Source organism: Squalius cephalus, assembly GCF_949319135.1.
Source record: "Squalius cephalus genome assembly, chromosome: 22".
In the NCBI taxonomy this organism is placed as follows: domain Eukaryota; kingdom Metazoa; phylum Chordata; class Actinopteri; order Cypriniformes; family Leuciscidae; genus Squalius; species Squalius cephalus.
In genome coordinates this window covers 21,162,056-21,186,523 of record NC_137143.1, presented here as the reverse complement: position 1 = coordinate 21,186,523, position 24,468 = coordinate 21,162,056, and the positions used below count along the sequence as shown (strand labels likewise).

At 36.3% G+C, this 24,468-nt stretch overlaps 1 protein-coding gene across 21 annotated transcripts in view; it reads left to right on the top strand.

Annotated features, from left to right (window-relative positions):
* The window catches only part of plekha6 (pleckstrin homology domain containing, family A member 6), a 98,780-nt gene that overhangs the window by 69,205 nt on the left and 5,107 nt on the right, over positions 1-24,468 (top strand). For 4 of the 21 annotated variants that reach the window (XM_079857160.1, XM_079857141.1, XM_079857152.1 and 1 more), the window contains 15 exons: positions 8,021-8,217; positions 9,931-10,377; positions 11,646-12,144; positions 12,625-12,714; positions 13,021-13,074; positions 15,837-15,905; positions 16,043-16,123; positions 16,211-16,360; positions 16,499-16,594; positions 17,130-17,241; positions 18,359-18,498; positions 19,867-20,049; positions 21,024-21,099; positions 21,481-21,584; positions 22,992-23,144. In XM_079857160.1, the coding sequence (XP_079713286.1) occupies positions 8,021-8,217; positions 9,931-10,377; positions 11,646-12,144; positions 12,625-12,714; positions 13,021-13,074; positions 15,837-15,905; positions 16,043-16,123; positions 16,211-16,360; positions 16,499-16,594; positions 17,130-17,241; positions 18,359-18,498; positions 19,867-20,049; positions 21,024-21,099; positions 21,481-21,584; positions 22,992-23,144 (2,451 nt within the window). Of the gene's footprint in view, positions 1-6,751; positions 7,332-8,020; positions 8,218-9,930; positions 10,378-11,645; positions 12,145-12,624; positions 12,715-13,020; positions 13,075-15,836; positions 15,906-16,042; positions 16,124-16,210; positions 16,361-16,498; positions 16,595-17,129; positions 17,242-18,358; positions 18,499-19,866; positions 20,050-21,023; positions 21,100-21,480; positions 21,585-22,991; positions 23,145-24,468 lie in introns of those variants that run through there. The other 17 variants (XM_079857144.1, XM_079857158.1, XM_079857159.1 and 14 more) reach the window with 8 other exon arrangements.

Below are 24,468 nucleotides of genomic sequence, written 5' to 3'. Positions count from 1 at the left end.
ATTATTATAATATTATTAACTTAAAGGAATGTAAACTTAATTGCATTACTTAAAAATATAGTATATAATATAAATATGAACCAATTACTTTTTATATTTATATATACACTACCAGTCATAAGTTTTGTTGTTCAAATATTTTTAAAAGAAGTCTTCTGCTCACCAAGGCTGCATTTATTTGATAAAAAAAAGTAATATTGTGAAATAATTATATTATTTCTATGTGAATATAAAGTAATGTTGAAAACAGTTATTTACATTTTTATTTCAAGATTCTTTGATGAATATAAAGTTCAAAAGAACAGCCTTTATCTGAAATAGAAAGCTTTGGGAAAGAAATAAAATAAATCAATGCTTTTATTCAACAAGGATGAATTAACTTGATCAAAATTTACAGTAAAGACATTTATAATGTTACAAAAGATTCTATTTCAAATAAATGCTGTTCTTTTGAATTTTCCATTTGTCCTGAAAATAAATTGTACACAACTGTTTTCAACATTGATAATAATAATGAATGTTTTTTGAGCATCAAATCCGCATATTAGAATGATTTCTGAAGGATCATGTGACACTGAAGACTGGAGTAATGATGCTGAAAATTCAGATTTAATCAAAAAATGAACTAGGAAGGTTGTGCACTTTACATAATATATTTATATTTAGTTTACTTATAATAATTGTGTTTGTTGACTTGAAATGTTTTTTCTCAACTTAACAGTACAAAATCCTATCGTGTTGTCTAAACACAAACCATTTATGTTAAGTAAAAAATTCTTACATCCAGAGGGTGGCAGTGTAGTGCGAGCCAACTGCCATTTTGCCCTAATTTAATTTGATTGTGTTCAAGCTGCTTAATATGTAAAATCTAAGTTTACTTAATCCGTTTGTGTTGGATTAACTGAAACTGGGCAGTGCTTGTTAGTTCCCAGCATGCTTTGCATATGGTTGAATTAAGAGAGAATAAATGTTAAAATTAAGTGTTATTTTATGTTTTTTTGAGAAAATGAGAAAAGGATAAGACTTGATAGTGTGTAATTGTGTTTAATGTTCAATTACATTGGAATTATTAGAACCATTTAAATTACAGTGGGTTACCATTGTGGAGAAGTGTGGAGCATTTTGTTTGGCTGTGGACTGATTGGGTTACTTTTAACTGCTTTGGTTGAAAGAGCATGTACATCTTAGCATTTAAGATGCTAATATGTGCTACTGCTAGCAAATAGCTAGCTATAGTCTATCAATTTAATTATGTGTCACTAAAATAAATGAAATATTAATGGATGAATGAAAATAACAAACACATAAGTTGGATGCAAATTAAGTAAATTAGTTGGGCTGACACTATTAAATTAAGCTGTGTCCAACCATAGTAAATAAGTTGAATCAACCTTAATAAATTAAGTTGACCCAACGTAAGTACATTAAATTGGAACAGAATTGCATAATGTTGAAATAAAGCAAGTTAATCATGTGGAAATCCTTTCCATGATTTTTTTCTGTTCATTCAAAGAGTTATTTTTTTGAGTGAATAAATTACATTTTAAAATATATTAAAATAGAAAATAGTCATTTTAAATGGTCATAATATTTAACAATGTTACTGTTTTTTTTTCCATAAATTCAGCCTTGGTGAGCAGAAGAGACTTCTTTTAAAAACATTAAAAATCTTACCGATCCAAAACTTTTGACTGGTAGTGTACATTATATTTATATGTTGTTGTTGTCTACTGACATTTTTGGTATTTTGACAACCCTATTTGGTCTCATAGTTTTCTGAAAGCATGTTTGTCTACACTAGCATGTCTACATGTCCCTGCCCCCTGGACTCCAGGATCAGCAAACATAAGGATCAAAAACAAGCCAGTTAAGCCTAGCTCCGCATGACTGAGAGTGTACAACTACTTGTGTCAGAGGCTCAAAAGGAGTTTAGACAGGCAGAATAACAGAAGCAGGGAGACTGGAAAGCAGAGGGCTGTCATTTTCATATCCGCTGAAGCTTGACTGTCTGCTTCCTCTTCCGTCTGGCACTCCAAAAAATAAGGCAGAATTGCCCTGTTCCTTTGTTTTTACATTGAGCTGCTCTGGGCATCGGCACCTGCTGTAATTTGTGTAGACAGGTGAACTGCTCATTCTCTGAGTGTTTATCTCTTAAATTAAGGTGACGTTAGTTACACACTACTACATGTACTTATTATAGTAATAACAGTAAATTATGCATAATTACAACTAACCCTAAACCAAAACCAGTTACACTTTATTTTAAGGTGTCATTGTTACAGTGTAATTATACATTTAAGTACTGAGTAATATTAATTAACTACATGAACTTACTATAGGGTTAGGGTAGGATTAGGATTTGGTTGAAGGTTAGTTGCATGTAATTATGCATAATTTACTGTTATTACTATGGTAAGTACATGTAACCTATGTAACAAGGACACTGTAAAATAAAGTGTTACCCCAAACCCTAACTGTAACTCTATTGTAAGTACATGTAGTTAATTAATCACTACGGTACACCTATAACAAGTTTTTATAGTCAGGCTCTTTAAGACTGGTATGGGTCGTACCACTGTGCCCAGTACCTGTGTGACTCATCATAGACATAAACAGAGAGAAGTAGCTTACATACTGCAGCTTTAATATTACTCAGTATATCATTAAAAAAGATTTACACCTTTAAATTAATAGTAAAATTCCATCAAATTGAATTCAATTCAAATATGTTAGGATTATTCAATTAAATTGGATGGAACATTACTATTAATTGAAACGCATAGGGCCTAAATCTTTAAAAAAGGCTTAATTTTTTGAGTGCATTACCTGAGTAAATACCATGTAACTACATCACCATAAAATAAAGTGTAACATTTAATTGATTTTATTTAATTGAACTTACTTAACTTACTTAACTTAATTAGTTTTGTTCTATTTTATTGTATTGTATTCTATTCTCTTCAAGATGCTATAGAATCACTATTCAGATGTTGAGATGTACATCATTGTAAGATACAGATAGAAGAATACAGTTACAGCACGTGTAATGTACAAGAGGATTTCTGAGATTTCTGGGATTTTCCACAACAAAATAGTAAATAATTCCTAAAACTCAGCAACAGATTGTGTTGTGGTGTAAAAAGCCATGATGTGATGGCTCAGCTGTGGGTCATTGCCGAGATGGGAAACTATGTTTAGTGGATATTGCACTCAAAGGAAATAACCTGTAGTGACTTTCATTGTTGCCAGTTGAAATAAATGATCTAGCATTACTTGTCTCTTGTCTCTCTTGGACATTTGATTACTGTAACACTAGGGGTATAACGGTACACGTACTCGTATCGAGATTTTTCGTTTTTATCATGAATGAATTTCCATTTTATAATGAAATGTAATGCTATAGTTACAGAATAAACATTTGAAGGTATGATGAAAGAGACAGTATACAGTACAACTTAAACATATCTCGTGTAATCGCTCAACAATCAGTGTTTCAACGGCAGATAGGCATCAATAAAACAGCTTGTAAACAATGTCACATAGCATTACATTTACCTCAGGTAAGTACTTAACTACATTTACATTCAGTGTCCACAGCTTGTTAGTTCGCTAGAGAAATAAACTCTTTCGCTAAATATATGCACTATATTAGCTATATATTCCTTATATTTTACTTAACCTGTCTTGATTATTTAATGTACGTTTAGATAAATCTGTCATGAAAACAAGTTATGACGGCCACTGTGTAAATGAGTATATTTTAACAACAAATTGGAGTAGAAACATAATTGTATAATTAGATTTAAAAGTGTCACGCTTCTGTTTGTGTTTGGACTTCCTCTATGTTCATTGTGTTCAGTTTCTAGCCACTCCTCCTTCATTAGTTCATCCCAAGCCTGTTAGTTACTATGGTTTCTTTCATTAAGTTCATTTATCCCAGCTGTGTCTCGTTTCCCTCATCTGCTCTGTGTATTTAAGCCCTGTGTTTTGTCCTGTTCAGTGTCTGTTGTTAATGTTAAGCTGGTTGTTCTGTCCTGTTTCTCAGTCTCCCGAGTGTTGTTTTAAGTTTTAAGTTTTAAGTTTTAAGTTTTAAGTTTTAAGTTTTAAGTTTTAAGTTAGTCTGCTGCACAGAAATCCTGTTTCCTCGTTGCTGCAACCAGAAACCTAAAACTGCGTTATATGCAATTTAAATGTTTGCATACAATTTTTATGTGAGTGTTGATTATTAGGCTAAATCTAAAAATAAAAAGCAACTGAATTTAATAGTTTGGGCTCTGTTGTTAATTGTAACCTTTAATATAATAGTAATGTGTAAGGTTACTATTAAAAATAATGTTTAGTTTTCTCATGGTTTTACCGAACCGTGACTTCTAAACCGAGGTATGTACTGAACCGTAACTTTTGTGTACCGTCACACCCCTAGTAAACATGGTTCTCAGGTCGCACCTCTGTGCCAGTGCCATAGGAGACGGAGAGCTCTTGGCACGGAGAGAGACATCAAAGCACACTCCAATTACAACAAGACTATCTAGCTTGACCTTCTTTCATTTGCAATAAAAGGGTCAAATGTATGTCATTCTTATCAGATCACCTGCTAGTCCGGTGTATTGCCTTCACTTGCATCAGCAAATGCACAAAAAGAGGGCGTCGTTATAACATGAAATCCTACACAGATCAGGATACTAATACATACTTTCCGAATTTCCCTTGCGTAGGCTTATTTCCTTAGGCTAGCTGCAATAGAAGTGATCTTGTGCTAGTTCTTGTCTGTGGTCTGACTGAGCCTGTGGAATTCCTGAGGATGAGATTGAGCTCGCATGTTTCTCTTCACAGACCAATGATGACAAACCTTTTCAATTAGGACATAATTAAGCTTTGACTAAATATAGTCTTGCACTGAAATACTCTTCTTTCTGATTTGTGAAGAAGAAAAGAAGGCCCCTGTGATTATTTGGGTAGAAGAGTACGTGGTAGTTAAGAGGAGGTCTGTAAAGATAGATCAGTCTGACATGTGATGCTACTGTAAACTCAAATGTCTCATCTGGAACATAAATATGTCTCCAGGATGCACATTCGAGGAAGTGATTTACAAGCAATGAAGCATCACTAAAAACCAAACCTGTATTACTACATTTTCTTCTGTGGAACACAAAAGGAGACATTTTTATTATTAGTATAATTTTTTTTATTGTATTAAGGATATTTAACCTTTTTTTGTGCATACAATGAAAGTCAATGGGGTCCAAAACAACACCATATTATAACTACCGGTAACTGCTCATCTGGGAAACCTATGAACTTTACATTGCCTCTTCTCATTATAATATTACACTTTGAATCATTATGTTAGTGACAACTTGTCAAATTAGCACCAGATAAATCATGTCACTTCAGTTTAGCATGGTTCATTTGTCATGCGTCCTCACAAAGCAGTGTCAAATATCTTTTACATACTTACAAATTGCCAAACTCTCTTACTCCTGCACTTGTTTACCTTACCTAAAGATGTGCTAGAATGTTGGTTATACTATAATGAAGGTTTAAACAAAGGCCAATGGCTTCCCTGTAAAAATGAAATGCAAACAGTAATCACAGAATTTGGCAAGCCCTGAAATGAATCAATAGTGCGGGAGTGTTTGACGGTTTCCTCAGGGAGAGGTTCAATCAAAGAAAATGAGGCATTCTTTTGGCAGGTACAAAGGTGAGCGAAGGATTGGGACAGCATTACTGGTTTCTGTGCCATGTTTCTAAAGTTAAGCAACCTCCGCAATGCGAACGGCAGAACTTAAGGCAAACTTTTGTTTTGATACTCCATTTCCTGTGAAACAAATAACTGTCTCAGTTTCAAGAGAATTTTAGGCATGCAAACAATATCCAGCTAATTGAGAGAATGAACAAGAAAATAAATGATTACTTTAGTTTAGTCCAGGTCTGTTATTCTGGTTAATTGAAGTCATGTAAGCTCAGGGGTCTCCCTGGGTTTTAATCCTTACTAGACATTTCACATTAACACGTTCATCTGTACAGTACAGTGTATGACTATAATTTGTTTGTGGATGTACAACAAATCCTGTTCATAGGGTGTTGTCTATTCAGAAATACAATTAGTTCCCTAATGATCTCTAGTATCAATTAGCTAACTGTCTATTTGTTAACTATTAGTTTGTATGAAACTGATGTTAGCAGTAGCACACCCTCGGATGACTAAAAGTTCAGGTGTTTGTTTTAAGCAAGACTAATCAAGAGGATTGGCAATGGTAGAGATGCTGAATTACATAATGATATTTTTATGGTCGGATTATTGTAGCTTCCAGTGATTGTCAGGTTTCATCAGTGGTAACACACCCTCTCCATTCAGTATACGTGATGTGTTTCCTCAAAGTGTCATGTATGTTATAGAAATCTGAGGTTTCTTGCATCATAAACTGACCAAAAATGCCACTGAAAGTTAAAAAAAGACCCAAGATATTTAAAATGTGTACTAAAATATTCCCCCATAGTAATAGTTATTATATCCAGTACATTTTACAGCTATATTTGTTAATAATTTTGTTTTTAAGTAACAACAGCTAGAATTCATTTGAATTTATTTACTTTATTTTTTCTCAATTGACTTGAATTAAGTATTTGGCATAAATGGACTAATACACTGTGTTTTTCTATGGTTAGAAAAAAAAATATTCCAGGGCAAATATTGTCCCTAAATAAGAACTAGAGAGACTAGACATAAGTTCAATCAGAGGCATTAGGTAGAATTTGCTTGTAGATCTGAGCTTTGTTGATTTCTTTTGAGATATTATAGAAATAACACCTTCAGTATTTTTGTTTTTTAGCTGCGTAGTCAAACTAATTTATTCAGTTATCTTTTCTTTTTCTTTTTTCTTTGCTCTTTGCCACTAATGACCACTGAATGCATATAGTCCACAATTAACTCTGTAGTGCCCTCATGTGGTGAAGTTGTCTACTGCAGTGTTTTGGACAATTTAAACTAGTCTTACTTTTTAAATGTAGCCTAATTTATGCTATACTTACACATTCACACAAAAGTTTTACATTGTCAGGTGTCTATGTGTTTCATATAGCTGATGTTTTGTGTCTGAAACAACACAACAAAGCCCCATTTCTACTAACCGCCATCTCTTTCAGGAAATTAGTGTACACTATCCACTCCATTAGGCCACACCTAGCCCACATCTAACCTGCTCCTAAAGTTGATTTGTATACTTGATCTAGTCATCCTTATGTAGTCTTTTCTCCTCTGTTCCCAATACCCCCCCATCTCTGAGGACCCCTGAGTGAGTTTTCTCCAGTGTGTCGATGATCCCCATTTAGTAGGTATTTCAGAACACCTCTTTTTGCTCCTATAACTGCATGACAAGTGACAAGATCAGATTCACATGCTTACGTTCCTAACATGAGCTAACGGTAATGATAGTGAAGACAAAACTTTATAAGAATCTTCAAACTTCTATATTCAGTAGTCTAAATCAAATGTCGGTCATTAAATGAAAAAATGAAACCGGACTAAATTGCTCACCTGTCAGCCTTCAATTACTATATTTGTGAGTCTGATCTGCATGTCTTTTCTGCTATTTTCTCCCATGTTCTGCTGCATATTAAATATCAACAAATTTGGCCCTCTTAAATTCGAGGATATGAATTTACATGAAAATGTACAGTCGTTGCACGACTGATTTGTTTGTTTGCATGCACTGCAACCCCACCTACCCACATCTCTCCAGCTCTGAAAGGCGATAAGCCAAATATTACTCCAAATAATAGTGCTGTGTTTATGCTTACAACTTTAAGCATGTCCTTCATTTGCAGGCTGTTATTTGTATACCTGTTCACGTACATATGAGCAATTTAATCCACTATTTTGCATGAGCTGTATTGGGTCTTTTTTTTTGCATGCTCTGTTGTTCCTGTGGTATCAGGTTTACAGTTAAGTTCTTACAAAATGGGAGTGGCTACAGGACAGTGCAATAATATTCTCTCTTTCTTTCTCTTTCTGTTGCAGGTGTGGCGTGAAATAGAGGAAGAGGAGGAGGAGGAAGAGGAAAGTGAGGATTTAAAGGGCAGTATTGCGTTCTGTTTGCAGGCTGAGCACGCAGGAACTCGTACATATTACTTCAGTGCCGACAGCCAGAAGGAGCAAGAGGAGTGGATCCAAGTCATGAGTGAGGCTGCCAGGGTCCACATCCTAGCCACATCCAGGTACACACACACATCACACATAATACACACTGATTCACACAGAATTTGGTCCTGCATTCAAAAACAGCTTGACAAAGTGAAAAACTGTTTAAAATATATATTTTTATTCTTATATAAGATATAATTCTGCCATTTACTCACCCTCCTGTCATTACAAACCCTTATGACTCTCTTTCTCCTGTGTAACATAAAAGGAGAAATGATTTTTCCATATAAAGAATGAGCACTATATGGCCCTGTTTACACCTTGTATTAAGATGCGTTTTGGCAAAATATGTAGAATTAACACGCTTATACTTTAGATAGCAAATGCTTGATTCTGTTATCATATTATGGCCTTTTCAAAAATAAAGACATTTTTAAAAACATCACTAAATTAGGGCTGTCAAACGATTAATCCAAAATAAAAGTTTGTGTTTACATAATTTATGTCTGTGTACGGAGTATAATTATTTTCTATATATAAATACACACACATGCATATATATATTTAAGAAAATGTGTTATTTATATATAAAATATTTATATATAATATAAATTATATATAATATAAATATATATACACAGTATATACATGCAAATATTTCTTAAATATATACATGCATGTGTGCGTATTTATATATAGAAAATAATTATACACCATACACACACATGTATTATGTAAAAACAAACTTTTATTTTGGATGCGATTAATCGCGATTAATCGTTTAACAGTCCTACACTAAATATAACCAATAAAACTTACTAGTAATCTGGTAGTGTAAATCTGTGTGCAATGGGAATAAAAACAAACCCCTCGAAGACCAGGAAATGCTATTTTTACACACACTACAAAGTGAATATGACATAAGTAATATGACCACATAATGGTCAACTAGATATATAGTGCACCATAGTTTGAAGTTGCTCACTTGTGTGTATCTAGTGACAGCCAAACTCAATTCACTTGGATAGTTTGTACATGCATTTTTCCTGTGTGTCTGCACTCTGTCAAAATAAAAGTCCCACATACGACACTTCACGACCAAACAGGATAACTTATTGGCCGATGCGATAACTAAAAAATCAGCCTTGATGATATATCGGTCAACCACTCCTTGAAATAAAGTCCATGAGTAATATAGACTACGTTTATTAAAAGTTTCTGGTGCTTTTATGGATCTTCATTCATAGAGAACAAAGAGTACATGAAGAGTTCAGATGCAAAAGCCTCTAAATGCCATCTGAAATTTTCTTATAGAATGATCATTTTTATCAAGCTCGTATATTTAAATTCAATAATTTCACTTAAATGGCAATGAAGATTACCTATTAATTGTCATTTAAGTGAAATTACTGAACTTAAATATACAAGCTTGATAAAAAGATCATTCTATAAGAAAATTTCAGATGGCATTTAGAGGCTTTTGCATCTGAACTCTTCACATTCTTCAAGATTTCCACTTTTTGAGTTTCACAGAAGGACAAAAAGTCATGGGTTTGGACAGCGTCTTAAAAACATGATTCTCGTGGAGCGAAAACAGCAGATGCTAAAAAATAGCAGAGATGGAATGCAAGAGTGCGTCCTTAGTACTGCTACCCTGATACTCTGAAACAATCAGTCATGTGCACTCCTTATAAAACAACATTGCATAAAGAAGATCAAAGGCATCACTCTGTTTCATGACAGTGTCTCACAGATGTTTTGTCTTTCTCTCTCCTGCTGTCCTGCAGAAATAAATCTGAGCCCATCCCTACAGCTGACCAAAATGACATGGTAGCCAAACGACTGGAGCCCAACTCTCATGCGGAGAACAACGGGCAGAGGCCAGACTTTCACGAGCCAGTCAAACATGAGCCAAATGGAGTAGAGTCCAGAGACACCACACCCAGCACCCCAGTAACCCCTAATATAGAGAGCAGGATGGGGGAGAAAGGAGGCCTGGCACCCCATCACCCCAACGGCTGGGGTAACTATGGTCCTCCCAACGGTTCAAGATACCAGTCCCAAGAGAATGTGAGGGACTTGCGAGAGCCGCACGAGGAGAATGTGGTGATGCGGAGGGGCTTTGTGCCCAGGACGGCACCAGAGAGACTCGCCCAGAGGAAAAGCTCCATGACGCAGCTGCAGCAGTGGGTCAACCAGCGACGGGCCATGGTGCCACAGGACGACGGACGCAGGTGAGGCGTCACAACCTCATCCTTTTCTTCTCAGCAGGGTTATTATAGTTGGGTTTTTCAAAGGAGTTTTCATTTTATTTTCAATGAAGTATTTTAATGTAGTTTTTGTTATTTATCTTTTTTAGATCTACTTTAGGTTTGTAATTTTCTGTTTTTATTTTAGTTTTAGTGTTTTAATTTTTTTTTTAGTTATAGTATTTAATATTAATATGTTAAACTTAATCACACTGGTACAATTACTAAACTGATTTAATTTCTCTGCTATTTTTCTCTGACATTTTTGTTTATAATGTAAGTAGATTGCAAAAACGTATGGGAATTTAAGTTCTTTTTGGAGTTGTAAACAAATTATTTTAGTTTAGTTTCATTTTTTCTTAAGTAATGCTAGTATATATACACTACTGTTCAAAAGTTTGGGGTCAATACATTTTTAAGAATTTTTTAAGAAATTAAAGGTATAGCGGAGGATTTTCCCGAATTTTAGAAAAGAACCGCCCTCTCCACTTTTTGAAAAAATGCACATGCGCAACACTCTACCTGCTCCCGAGAGGGAACGCCTATTAAACGTATGCACGAGCTACATTAACTTTTACTAGCAGTGATTTTAAATGGATTTCTCCAAATAGCATGCCAAACTTTACCTGTCAAGTAGAAACTTCGCGACTGAGGCATCAGTGGGAAGCCCAACCTGTGTTTTGAGCGCACGCCATCGTGTGAATCGTGTGCACGAGCACGTACGACGGCCTTACGTAAACATATCACCAGAATGATTGACACTTAGGAGGACCAATAGTCTTGATGATCCACCCGGAAAAAGAAAATCCTCCGCTATACCTTTAATACTTTTATTCAACAAGGATGCATTCAATTATTAAAAGTGACAGTAAATACTTTCATAATGTTACAAAATATTTCTATTTCCAATAAATCCTGCTCTTTTGAACTTTCTATTAATCTAATAACCCTTTAAACATGTATAACGGTTTCCTCAAAGATATTAAGCGGCACAACTGTTTTCAACATTGATAATAATAAGAAATGTTTCTTAAGCACCAAATCAGCATATTAGAATGATTTCTGAAATATCATGTGATGCTGAAGACTGGAGTAATGACTGCTGAAAAATAATGAATTATTTAGAATAATTGACATATATTAACATAGAAACAGTTATTTTAATAGACTTTGACCCCAAACTTAGAAAAATAGTCTATTTTTATTTAGATTTTCACTAATTTGTTATTAATTATAATCACTCTGCTTCTCAGTCCATCCAGGTACTACACAGTGAACCGCGGTATGTCAGCAGACTGTTACAGCGTGTACGGCGGGCCTCCGTATATGGATGAATATCCCCTCTACCCACCCGGTGTCCGACCCGAGAGCATCTGCTCCATGTCGGCTGCGTACAACCGACCATCTCCTCGCTGGACCGTGGAAGAGAGAAGGAGGTCATTGCGAGACGGACCCATATACGGTCAACCTCGAGACCCTCAGTGGATGATGGGACCCCAAGCTCCTGCCTATTACCCCCAGCTGGACTCTGCACAGAACTCTATGAGACGGCTTTCCATACAGCCGCGCTCACGGTCAGTCCCTCGCTCGCCTTCTTCCTCATCGGGAGGACCCTACTCTCCGCACAGCTTCGCCTCTCCTGCCCGATCGCCCAGCACTAGGTTTGATCGGGGACCCAGCCGAATAAGAGAGGAGGGTATTTATGCTGACCCCTCGGTCTACGGACTCCGCAGGTCACTGAGCTCACCTAAGGTAAAGCACCTGTCAACCAGCTAAGCATCCATATAGTGACAACAATAACCAGAGCACCTCAATTGAATAATTTTGACTGGCAACTTTCTTAAACTTTTGAATTCTTTATGTGCGTGTGCTGTCAAACTACTGTTAGTCCACTTTGCAGCTTATTACCTTATTGCAGAACTGCCCACTTGCACTACAAAATATATTATTTAAGATAACATATTATCCAAAAAATCGGCGTTTCAGTGTCACGTGATCCTTCAGAAATCATAAATGTTGAAAACAGTTGTGCTGCTTAATATTCATTAATATTTTTTTGGAAAACGTGATGCAGTTTTTCAGGAATCTTTTGTAGCATTTAAAAAAAATGACTGTCACTTTTGATCAATTTAATGCATCCTTGTTAAATGAAAGTGTTTATTTCAAAAATAGTGTATATTAAATGTGTATATACAGCATACACTAAATTACCATATTTAATTCTTATTTTAGTACGATTTCCCTGGAGATCGTCGCTCTTACAGCCAAGGAATGTACCACTATAACTACCCGGCATCCCCAGCATCTCTCCACAGTAAAATGGTAAGTCAGCACCTTTTAAGCATTTGTGAATGTATTTAGCATGGTGCAAGCCGATTACAGCCTTGTCAATTGAGAATCAGCAAATCATGTGATCATGTGACTGATCATTTGTATGTGCAATAGCTTGTAATTGAGGGCATGTACTTGTCTGTTCTTATGAGTATGAGCGTGATGCACCACGCTGTGCTGTGATTAGCAATGCCGTGATCAGCATGTGTGTGTCCTCTCCTGTGTCTCGGTCTCCATCCCTCCATCTGATGCTTTTGCGTGCTGTATGCTGCTGCTGCTGGGTTTAACACACATCAGGAGGACATTTTAGACGTGCAGCTTCAGAGGAACCTGGAGTACCTAGATCAGCAGGTAGGCTTGATCCAAAAAACACAACTTAGTTTCAATGCTGACAGCACATGCTCTGTTCCAAAACCGAGCGAGCTAGAGCAACCCACCTTGGCAAATTACTGTATTTATTATAAATGATTTATATGTGCACATCTTCTTCTTTTTTATTCATGTGCCCTCATAATCTTTAGTCAAAATAGCTTTCCCTCCCTCTTTCAAACAACATATCTTCTCTGACGAGGGCAGGACAACCTGTCACTCACATGACATCACAGCAATAGCAAACTGCAACAATCCAATCATTTCTCGATGGACAAAATCAACTTTTTTTTTTGTTCGAAAAGCCGTTTCTCTCTGATATACGACACAATTATAGGGAAGAAAAGTCTATCACAACTTCCATTTCATGTCGACTTTTTTTGACCACATTAGAAATCTGGTATTCAAACCTAGACATAAGCAGAGCTTTTGATTGTTGGATTCACATTAAGAAGGTGTTCTGATAAAGAACAGACTGACTGATGTTTGGATGCCCACTTCAGAATAACATAAACAACCACGTCGTAAATGTAGTCATGGTCCTTTCAAACATTTTGTAAAGCACCACTGTCTTCTCCTCCCTTTCTCCCTTCTGTGTTAGTTCTCACACTGATCTGAAAGTGTTTTCTAATTTCATTACGGTTGCATGTGACGTTCACAGCCGCAACTGCTATATTTAGCTCCTTCGTAGTTTTCACATGGGAAAGCTGTAACAAGGTTGTAAGGTTTCGAGTCAAGAGTTCAACTTTACAAATATGTGTTTACTCTAGCAGTGGTTTTTAATTGTCTTTAATTGTTGTTTTTTTTGTCAGTTCTGGAAATTATTATTTTTAATGCCAGGTTGGGGAAGGATGCCACATTTTCATTGAGGCACATTGTCACACCTACTGTGAAATGTTTCTTAAATGTTTCTTCGATAAATGGTTGGTTGGTTACCACTGATTTATCTCCAAGAAGATGTAGTTGTGGAACTAAAGAACATTTCCAAATCTTTACTCTATTTTTAATCAAATGAATGCAGCCCTAGTGAGACTTCTTTCAAAAACATTTAAAAAATCCTACCGACCTAAACTGTAGTGTAAAAACATTTGAACGGTAGTGTACCTAATATGGACTTGATAGAAAAAAAATACTGTGACAACTAGCCCCGGTCTCTCTTCTACCTGCTGTGAAGTATAAGTTAGGTTCCACCGAAGTCGGCCATATTCAAAGTCAGGTGTATAGCCAGATGAATGATGGTTTGTTCTGCCCTAGATGACAGATGGTGATCACCTAATCGGCATGGTCACCAGAATGGTTGAGCGTTCCTCTCCTCGAACAAAGCTATTCTCACAAGTAAGAGAGTCGAGAGTCCTCTAGAGAGGCAGGCTGCTGATCTACCTGGTATTCCTGCACCACCAAACCTCATTTCAGTCTCTTTCCGGCAAAGTTAGGCTCAAACGAGGCTGTTCTGAGGCTGTAATGGAGCCTGCCTCTCTCTGTGCTTCCTGGTCGATGTGGCATGTTGGATGTTTCGATAGTGCTTTAGGTTTAAGTGATAGTTTTCAAGTTCAGTGATACAAGTTAAGCCACAATCTTCAGTTTGTCTTTGGTTTTCGATTGGTTTTCAGCCTTTTCGCTTTATTTATGTGCCAGAATCCCACCATTTCCAGTGCTTGTTTGCCTTATATCACACCCTCCATTGTGTAGTCATTGTGTATCGTGCCGTCTTGCTGTTGTCCTCTGTGTGTGTGTCTTACCCATTCACATCATCCAGCAAGAAAGCCATTGTTCAGTATATAGCCTTCACACAGTGGGGCTTATCATTGACACAGCATTTGGGATGGTTTTTGTTGCTGAATAATGCAAACAGCACGTTGCAATGGCTAATAAATAATGTATCTATTTATTTATTTTAAAAGTTATTTATTTAAAACGATTATTGATATTAATAATATTATGCTCTTTATATATATATATATATATATATACACTACTAGTCAAAAGTTTTGGATTGGTAAGATTTTTAATGTTTTTAAAGGAAGTCTCTTCTGCTCACCAAGACAGCATTTATTTGATTAAGAATACAAAAAACAGTAAGATTGTGAAATATTATTACAATTTATTATTATTATTATTACAAACAGCTTTTTTTCTATGTGAATATATAGTAAAGTGTAATTTATTCCTGTGATCAAAGCTGAATTTTCAACATCATTACTCCAGTCTTCAGTGTCACATGATTCTTCAGAAATCATTCTAATATGATGATCTGATGCTCAAAAAACATTCATTATTATTATCAATGTTGAAAACAGTTGTGTACAATTTTTTTTTCAGGATTCTTTGATGAATAGAAAGTTCAAAAGAACAGTAGTGACTTTTGAACAGTAGTGTTTATTGTTATATTTCAGATAAAGGCTGTTCTTTTGAACTTTCTGTTCATCAAAGAATCCTGAAATAAAAATGTAAATGATTTCTGAAGAATCATGTGACACTGGAAATTCAGCTTTGATCATAGGAATAAATTACACCTTACTATATATTCACATAGAAAAAAGCTGTTTCGAATTGTAATAATATTTCACAATATTACATTTTTTTTTAATCAAATAAACGGTGAACAGCCTTGGTGAACAGAATTTACTTCTTTTAAAAACATTAAAAATCTTACCGATCCAAAACTTTTGACTGGTAGTGTATATACAATCAGAAGACTCATTTTCACTAATATTTCCATTTTATTTTATTTTATCTGGTTATAGGTGCCTCCGTTTCATGATGTGTACGGTGACCTACATCCCACACTGAAGATTAATGAGATTGAAACCAGTGTAAGTCAATTTGTATGATCAAAGACAGAATTTTTGGTGCACACATGTATAACTCATTGTCATACATATTACTCACACATATAAATCATTGTCATTGGCATAACAGACCCATGAATTTTCATTTTGTCTCTGTACAGAAACTACTGGGCCGCCTGTGTGAGCAGAATCGTCTTGTGAAAGAGCAGGAGACTGTAGTTCATCGTTTGCGAATGGAAAAGGTAATTTCTGATTAAATGATATACTTAAACCATAAAACGTAAAAATACTAAACCAAACATTACTTGAATGTCTTCTGCAATCTCCAGGATAGTCTAGAGGGGGTGCTGGTGGCCACACATCAGGAGATGGAGCTGTACAGGAACCAGCCGCTGGCCATGGAGAAACTTCAGCTGAAGAAGGAGAGTCTACAAAACAAGCTGATAAACATCAGAGGAGAGCTGTCTCAGGCCTCCAGTGTAAGAAAACAGACAATTTAACAGTTTTATGAAAACACATTAGCACATTATCAAAGCTAGTGTTGTTGATTGAATAAATGTTAAATTGTATGATTTTGAAAATAGATATTTCTTAAATATTCTTTGCATTCTTTACAGGCCCTGACCACCACCCGAATGGAGTTCGAGGCACTAGAGGACGATGTGAACAGCATCCATGGTGACCTTTGGGAGCAGCTGAACGCTGGAGGGCAGGTATATTGATTTCCATGTTTGTCATCATCATCAGCGGCGCTCATGTTTTCAACATCATCATTACTTTCTTGGAAACCTTGAACTCCTATACTACAAACCCTTAATGACTTCTGCCGTCTTTTCATTTAGACAGATCATTTATTCACGGGCACATGCAATTATCCATTTGCATCATGTATTCAGCATGATCATTTTCACATGATTGATTTACCTTTATCCATCATGGGTGGTGTGATGTGGGCATTATCATAGTAAAAAATGTGACCTTGACGATACAGAATTAATTAGTATACTAAATTATGATCCATAGCAGTTACCTATTTATTTGCTAGTAGTGCAAATGCAAGGACTGCTCACATTTATTTAAATGGAAATTAATTGTGCAATCAATAATTGAATGGCTTGTGATTCTTATTAATTATTAATGTGAATAAAAATGCATTTTTATAATGATCCTGACAGCACTATTAAATAATGCATGTGTCTTTTCTGTTTCAATGAATAGCTTGTCTAACAGAATCTCTTCTCCTCCCAGAGTGAGCTGGTACACAGGCACATTCAGAAAGAGTTCTGGAGGGTTCAGGATGTCTTGGAGGGGCTGCACAAAAACAACCCGTCTCGTGGAACGGACACGGCCAAACACAGAGGTCAGATGATCTAAATCACACATAAACACAGCAAAAAATTGGTTGGAAAGAAGAAGAATATTAAAGTCTGCATGAGATGAAAATTCACCCTTTTGTTTTTTCTAAATGCGTTTCATTTTGTTCCAACTGGCTTGTAATTTAATCAAAATTTCATAACTGGATTTTCCGGTGAAACGTCAGACTTCTCTCTGGTGAGTACGCCAGACTTCTCCAATCATTTAGTCAGTTTAAACACCAAACCTTTCTTAAAATGATCTGAAAGTTCACATTCAGATCTTCCTCCTTCCAATCAACAATCAATGGATAGAACCAAGTCTCTGCCCTCCATTTTTTATCTAAAGTCATTTTTGCTTATTAGTATGGTTCAATGGGATCATTGAAGGTCAGCAGCAAAGACATTGGGTAGTAAAAAATCTTTGTGCATCTCACTTCAGTTTTTGTGCAGGTGAGATGAGTAAATGCATGTTCACATTTAGTCTAGAACTACAATAACCATCATGTTTACACAGCGCACACAACACCTCTACACCTTTATTCCCAATTTCTCTCAACATGGGGACAAGAGTTGTCAGTCAATAAATGGGAAAACAAAGTAACTTGCGTTACTTATTTGAGTAAGTAATGTGTTACTTTACTAGTTACTTGGAAAAGTAATCTAATTACTTATCTCACGTTACTTTTAATGTGTGACCCACAAAACTGCCTGAGACAACCTGTAACGATTCAATCAATTCCTGATGGAGTAAAATCTAGTCCTGTCCTACATTTTTTTCTTGTTCGAGAATCCGTTTCACTCGGATAAACATCACAAAAGAGAAGAAAAAACTATTGCTACTTCCGTTTAATGACGACTTTAAAGGAAATTGTCAATACAATAAATCAGAAATCACTTTATTTTCCATTTTTATCCTGCGGCGCTTTCATACCTTTTGTGCATACATTGTGAAACAGTCTAAGTAATTGGGAAACAGAGAAAAACATCATTAGTTTTATGATTTGATTATGTTTTATTAGAATACAACAGCAGCAAAGTGGAGCACATTACAGGGAAGAATATTAGGTTAGTTTTGACGTCCTGACATAAGTCCTTAACTCTATTATCTGTCTCTGTCTCCAGTAGCCAGTGGAGCATCCGGCTCCTTCAGCACAAACAGTCCTGCAAGTCCCTTGAGTTCAGTGAGTCTGACGAGTCCTCTCAGCCCCTTCTCTCCTGTCCCTGGCTCTCACGCCTCTCCCACTAAACAGCTGGCCACAGAGGTATTTCACACACCATTATTCTTCAATGGAAGACACTGTTACTCATTACAGTGCACAGAAAACAATACAATAGCATATTCTCTAGTACCAAAACATTTCATTTAAACGAAGAAGGGGATATTCAATTAGTCTGTTTCCTCTAATTAAATCAAGGCTGATCATAGGACTTAGCTTTTACATTTGAAGGATTTTCTATTTTTTGTTTATTCAGGACAGCATGATTTGTTCCTTATTCACAATAATTAATATTTGCTGTACTGGGCTCATTTAAAGAAAACCCTAACCATAGTCCAATGCCATGGAGTCGTGGTAATAATTTCAAAAGACTTTTATTTTTAAAAGAGTCCATAATAGAGTGCAACAGTGGGGTTACGGAAGTAAAAATCCCATTTATTTTGTCCATAGGGAAGTTTGTAAATCAATGGTATATGTTTTTGTTGAAGCCAGCAGCCTGCATTATTTCAATGTATTTTTTAAATAAGCATGCTCAAAAACAGAATTCCTAGTGAAAAACTAAAAAAATCTCCAATGTTTTTAATTCAGTTGTGTAATTCGCAATGCTTTATGGGATTGCTGTTAAATAAACAGTCTTGTACCTTTGACATGGTTTGGTCCATGGCTTCTTGGAACCAAGGCTACTGAAAATGTGGACGGGCACTGTTGCACTCTCAATTAGCTTGTTAGCATAAGATAAAGCACAATGAGCTTAATCAGGAATTGAATTAATGTAATTGAATAATGATTAAATGGCCTGAAATGGGATTTCTGTGTCTAATACCTGTTTTCTGGCTGTACGATTCTGTTTTTTGTTGTTACTTAGCTGTAGTCACTCTTAATCGTTTGGTTGTGCGTGTTTGCTAGTATTCATAGGCGACCCACTCCTACAGTGATACGTTACCAAAATATACCCAGAGTTTTATGCCTTTTCTGGCTTCTAGCACATACCATTTATTCAGAAAAATCAGCACCTGACTGAACTGCACATTTTCAGACTTCAAATTTTAGGTCACAAAGGATTTCCATGTTAAAACAAATGGCCTTAGCCATTTAAACTCACTCAAGTTGCCTTTGCTAGCAGTGATTTATCAAAATGCAAAGTACATGTGTGGGTCGTGTGCAGGTCAGTGTTGCTTAGCGTTTGTGGTGAGGGATCCATGCCAATATGCTTCCCATGACTCTCTCCGCCCTCCACCTGGCTTAGTCGCTCTTGATGCAGTGGTCTCTCTCTCCATTCCTTCTCTTCTCTCCTCCTCCCTGCCTTTCTTTCCCTTCTGCTTTATACCTTTTCTCTCCGTAAACTTTACTTTCTTTTCCCAACTTCCTTGTTTTTTTTTTGTTTGTTTGTTTTCTCCTGCCTTTCCACTACAGGAGGTTGGTCCTCCAAGACCTCCACTTCCTAAATCTTACCAGCCCCTGGAGTCCTCCCAGTCCTTTCCCCCCTCTGTCCCTCCCCTTCCCTTAGACAGCAATGCCTGGCTGCGCAGTATGGGCCCCCATTCAGGCATCCAGCACGAAGGCTACAAGAACGAGGAAGAATTCCGCAGCAGAAAGGTACCTCAGGAAGGCGGCCACACTACGAGAACAAGGAATCATACTTCCACTGTGTCCATTTCCATCATCATTATTGCAACCTCAACAACATCTCCTTTTCACGCTCACTCATTAACTTGATAACTTCCCTTTCCTTCTGCTGTACTATTTAACTTTATATAATCTCTGTTTGCTTTTACATATTTATCATTTTGTCGTTTATCACTTCATCTCAAACCAAACGCCATCACAATATAACATCTGTTGTAAGATATAGAAAATACTGGAATAAATGAATCAGATAGAGTAGCTTGTCTTCCATAACAGTTCCCATTTTCCCTCTAATGTGTGTGTGTGTGTGCTGGCAGACAGCTCAAATTCCCTCATATACAGACTTGTGTAGTTGCACCATTTTTGTCCTTAGTACCCATTTTAATTTGTGCTTGCTCGTGTCAGTGCTAGTGTTGCGTTTATCAGTGCTGTGGTTTGTAGAAATGCTTCCATTGCTTTTACGTATAGTCATATTCGCCCAAACAGCTTCATGCATTTACAGGATGCTATTCATCATGCTTTTGAGCAACCTGTAGAAGCCCCCACTGTGCACCATGCTGACTGTTTTTTTTCTTTCATACTTTTTTCATCTATGCTAAGAAAACTGTTAGGGTAATGAATTGCTAAAAGCTGTGCTAAATGGCGGGTGGTTTTGTGGGAAATGGTTCCCTAGGTGATAAATGTAGGTATGGGAAGGCATTTAAATCATAATATGAATCTAATCCAAATGGATCAGATTAAGCATCTGCTAAGAATCAAATAAGATTTAACAACTAGATTCTCAGTTTGATTCTTAGAGGATTATTATTTATTTATTTTTTCATCCTGTCAGGATTCTTTGGGGTGGCTGGTTTCAATTATGACAGAAATTCAATTAGCAATCCTGCATATTCCTTTAGGATATTTTTTTTATCAGGGTTTATATTTGCTATGTTCTGTTTCAGCACAACTACAACTCACAGGGAGAAAAGGCCGGCGACTTTGAGACAGAGCAAGACCGGCTATCCAACCAGAATAAAGGTAAAAAGAATGGCTGTCAATTTTAATTTTGAGCATGTGAAGTTGGGGATAAATCTGGAATATTATTATTATTGTTCATTGACCTTAGCATTTTTACAGTTTCCTGAAACAGTTGAATTATTTTGCTGTTACAATGAGACATCAGTACTAAATAATTTAAGGATTTTAAACAAAAAATAGACCAATATTTAAAATATACAAATTACTAATCTAAAATCTTGTATTACAAAGCTAAATTCTAAAATCCCAAAATTCTAGGATGAATTCTAAAATGCTTATAGAATGGCCAACTGATAAACCTAGGAAGGAACCAACAAAACTGCATTGCCTTACAATGGCGTCTGTCTAAAATATAGTGTATAACTGACTTTTTCCTCGCAGTTGGAATTGTTCCACCTAGGACCAAGTCGCCTTCAGAAGAAAAAAACAACTCTGATGCCGTCCAACGGAGGAATGGGAAGGTGTCCAACGGTCACATTTCCAGGGTAGGTTAAATCTGTAAATTGTTTGTTAAATGTAAAAGTTATTCAACAATAGATATACATTTTACACTCACCTAAAGGATTATAAGGAACATCATACTAATACTGTGTTTGACCCCCTTTCGCCTTCAGAACTGCCTTAATTCTACGTGGCATTGATTCAACAAGGTGCTGAAAGCATTCTTTAGAAATGTTGGCCCATATTGATAGGATAGCATCTTGCAGTTGATGGAGATTTGTGGGATGCACATCCAGGGCACGAAGCTCCCGTTCCACCACATCCCAAAGATGCTCTATTGGGTTGAGATCTGGTGACCCATTTTAGTACAGTGAACTCATTGTCATGTTCAAGAAACCAATTTGAAATGATTCGAGCTTTGTGACATAGTGCATTATCCTGCTGGAAGTAGCCATCAGAGGATGGGTACATGGTGGTCATAAAGGGATGGACATGGTCAGAAACAATGCTCAGGTAGGCCGTGGCATTTAAACGATGCCCAATTGGCACTAAGGGGCCTAAAGTGTGCCAAGAAAACATCCCCCACACCATTACACCACCACCACCAGCCTGCACAGTGGTAACAAGGCATGATGTATCCATGTTCTCATTCTGTTTTCGCCAAATTCTGACTCTACCATCTGAATGTCTCTGAAATCGGGACTTATCAGACCAGGCAACATTTTTCCAGTCTTCAACTGTAGCCTCTTTTTCCTTTTTGTAGTGGAGATGAGTGGTACCCGGTGGGGTCTTCTGCTGTTGTAGCCCATCCGCCTCAAGGTTGTGCGTGTTGTGGCTTCACAAATGCTTTGCTGCATACCTCGGTTGTAACGAGTGGTTATTTCAGTCAAAGTTGCTCTTCTATCAGCTTGAATCAGTCGGCCCATTCTCCTCTGACCTCTAGCATCAACAAGGCATTTTCGCCCACAGGACTGCCGCATACTGGATGTTTTTCCCTTTTCACACCATTCTTTGTAAACCCTATGGTTGTGCGTGAAAATCCCAGTAACTGAGCAGATTGTGAAATACTCAGACCGGCCCGTCTGGCACCAACAACCATGCCACGCTCAAACTTGCTTAAATCACCTTTCTTTCCCATTCTGACATTCAGTTTGGAGTTCAGGAGATTGTCTTGACCAGGACCACACCCCTAAATGCATTGAAGCAACTGCCATGTGATTGGTTGATTAGATAATTGCATTAATGAGAAATTGAACAGGTGTTCCTAATAATCCTTTAGGTGAGTGTATGATGAAGTATAATGAACTATAAAATATAGTAGGTCCAATTTATAACATAAATTGGTTACAGATCCAAATTATATGTTTAGATTCAGTATGAATAGGACTATGTGGCATTATAAGTAGTCATTTATGAATACAGCCTGTAATGGTGTTTGATGTGTGTCCCAGGAGAGGCCAAAGAGTGCGGTGTTCCCAGCAGAAGTGAAGTCGAAAATGAGCGTGGAGGAACAGAACGAGAGGATACGAAGAAACCAGAGCAGCTCCGTCAGAGACAAGAGGCGTAGCCTCAACCTCTCCAGCAACTCAACTAACTACAGAGTGGTTAGCGTCATACTCTTAAACATATCATGAGTTTACGCAAGGCTAGCTGGTTAGCAGTGCATCTTATTACCAGTAGCTCATGCTTTTGAGTTGAATTCTTACTCCCACTTTTTATTAGGGTCAGATTTATTACTTATTGAATTTTGATCATTTAGGCACTTCACAACTTGAAATAAAATTACTTTACTACACACTTAAAAATAAAAGTAACGCTTCCAAAAGTAGCAGTGGCATACCATTTTTGGTTCCCCAAAGAACCTTTCAGTAAACAGTTGTTAAAAGAACCATTTTTTTCTCTTAGTGTGAAGAATATTTTAAACTTTAAATGCATGATTGTTTGGCCAATCATTATTGCATATTCGGGTCTTTAGCGATGTGGATCTATATCTAACAAGCATGGATCTCTTCCTATCCTGATAATATATATTATATATTTGATTATTATATTATTATACTTCTGATATTAGAGTAACAATTACAGAAGAATAAAATAAAGTACACTTTGATACCTTTTGAAGCTTGGAAGGGTTTAGTTTGAGAAGATGTTTTATACCATCATCACTGTCCTTGTCAGAGCTCATTTCCTCACCATCTCAAACATATTCTCAAAACTATAATTTTCAATGTCTTCAAAATCAATATTTTGATCGCTGTCAGCTACTTTACCAGATCTAGCATTAAGTGACAGTGACACTAGTATTTTATTGCGTTCAGTACTTGCTCTGCAGTAAATCGCTGAGCCATTTCAGTATTTCAATACTGTGTATTCTATTGTTTTCTGCCTGCGGTAACTATGAGTGAAACATCACTTCATCATTGTGTATCAGACGTTGCCACCTTGTGGGAAAACAGGCATTCTTTTATAATTGTATTATTTAATTCTTGTTATATTGTTTATAATGAATTGATTGAGCAATACTAAGAAGATTGATGTCTAACTTTAAAAAATGAATAAAGATGAGGGTAGTAAATGACGTCCTGGGTCACTAAAGACACGAGGTATGCATTTAAGGGTAAAAAATCTAAAGAAACTACTTGCGCTTAGAACCTTTTGTGCAATGGAAAGGTTCCATGGATGTTGAAGGTTCTTCATGGAACCATAGATGCCAAAAAAAGAACCTTTATTTTTAAGAGTGTAGTAAATTAAGTAAATTGATATATTATATCTAATAATAATTAATACATTAATTGGGTACCATAAAGTATATGCTTAAAACATGAAATGATTTGTCACTGGTGTAAGACAAATAAAAGTAATTGAAGATATGAAAACAATAGATTTTTTTGCAGTGTACTTTAAGTCATGCCAAGCATTGAGCCACTT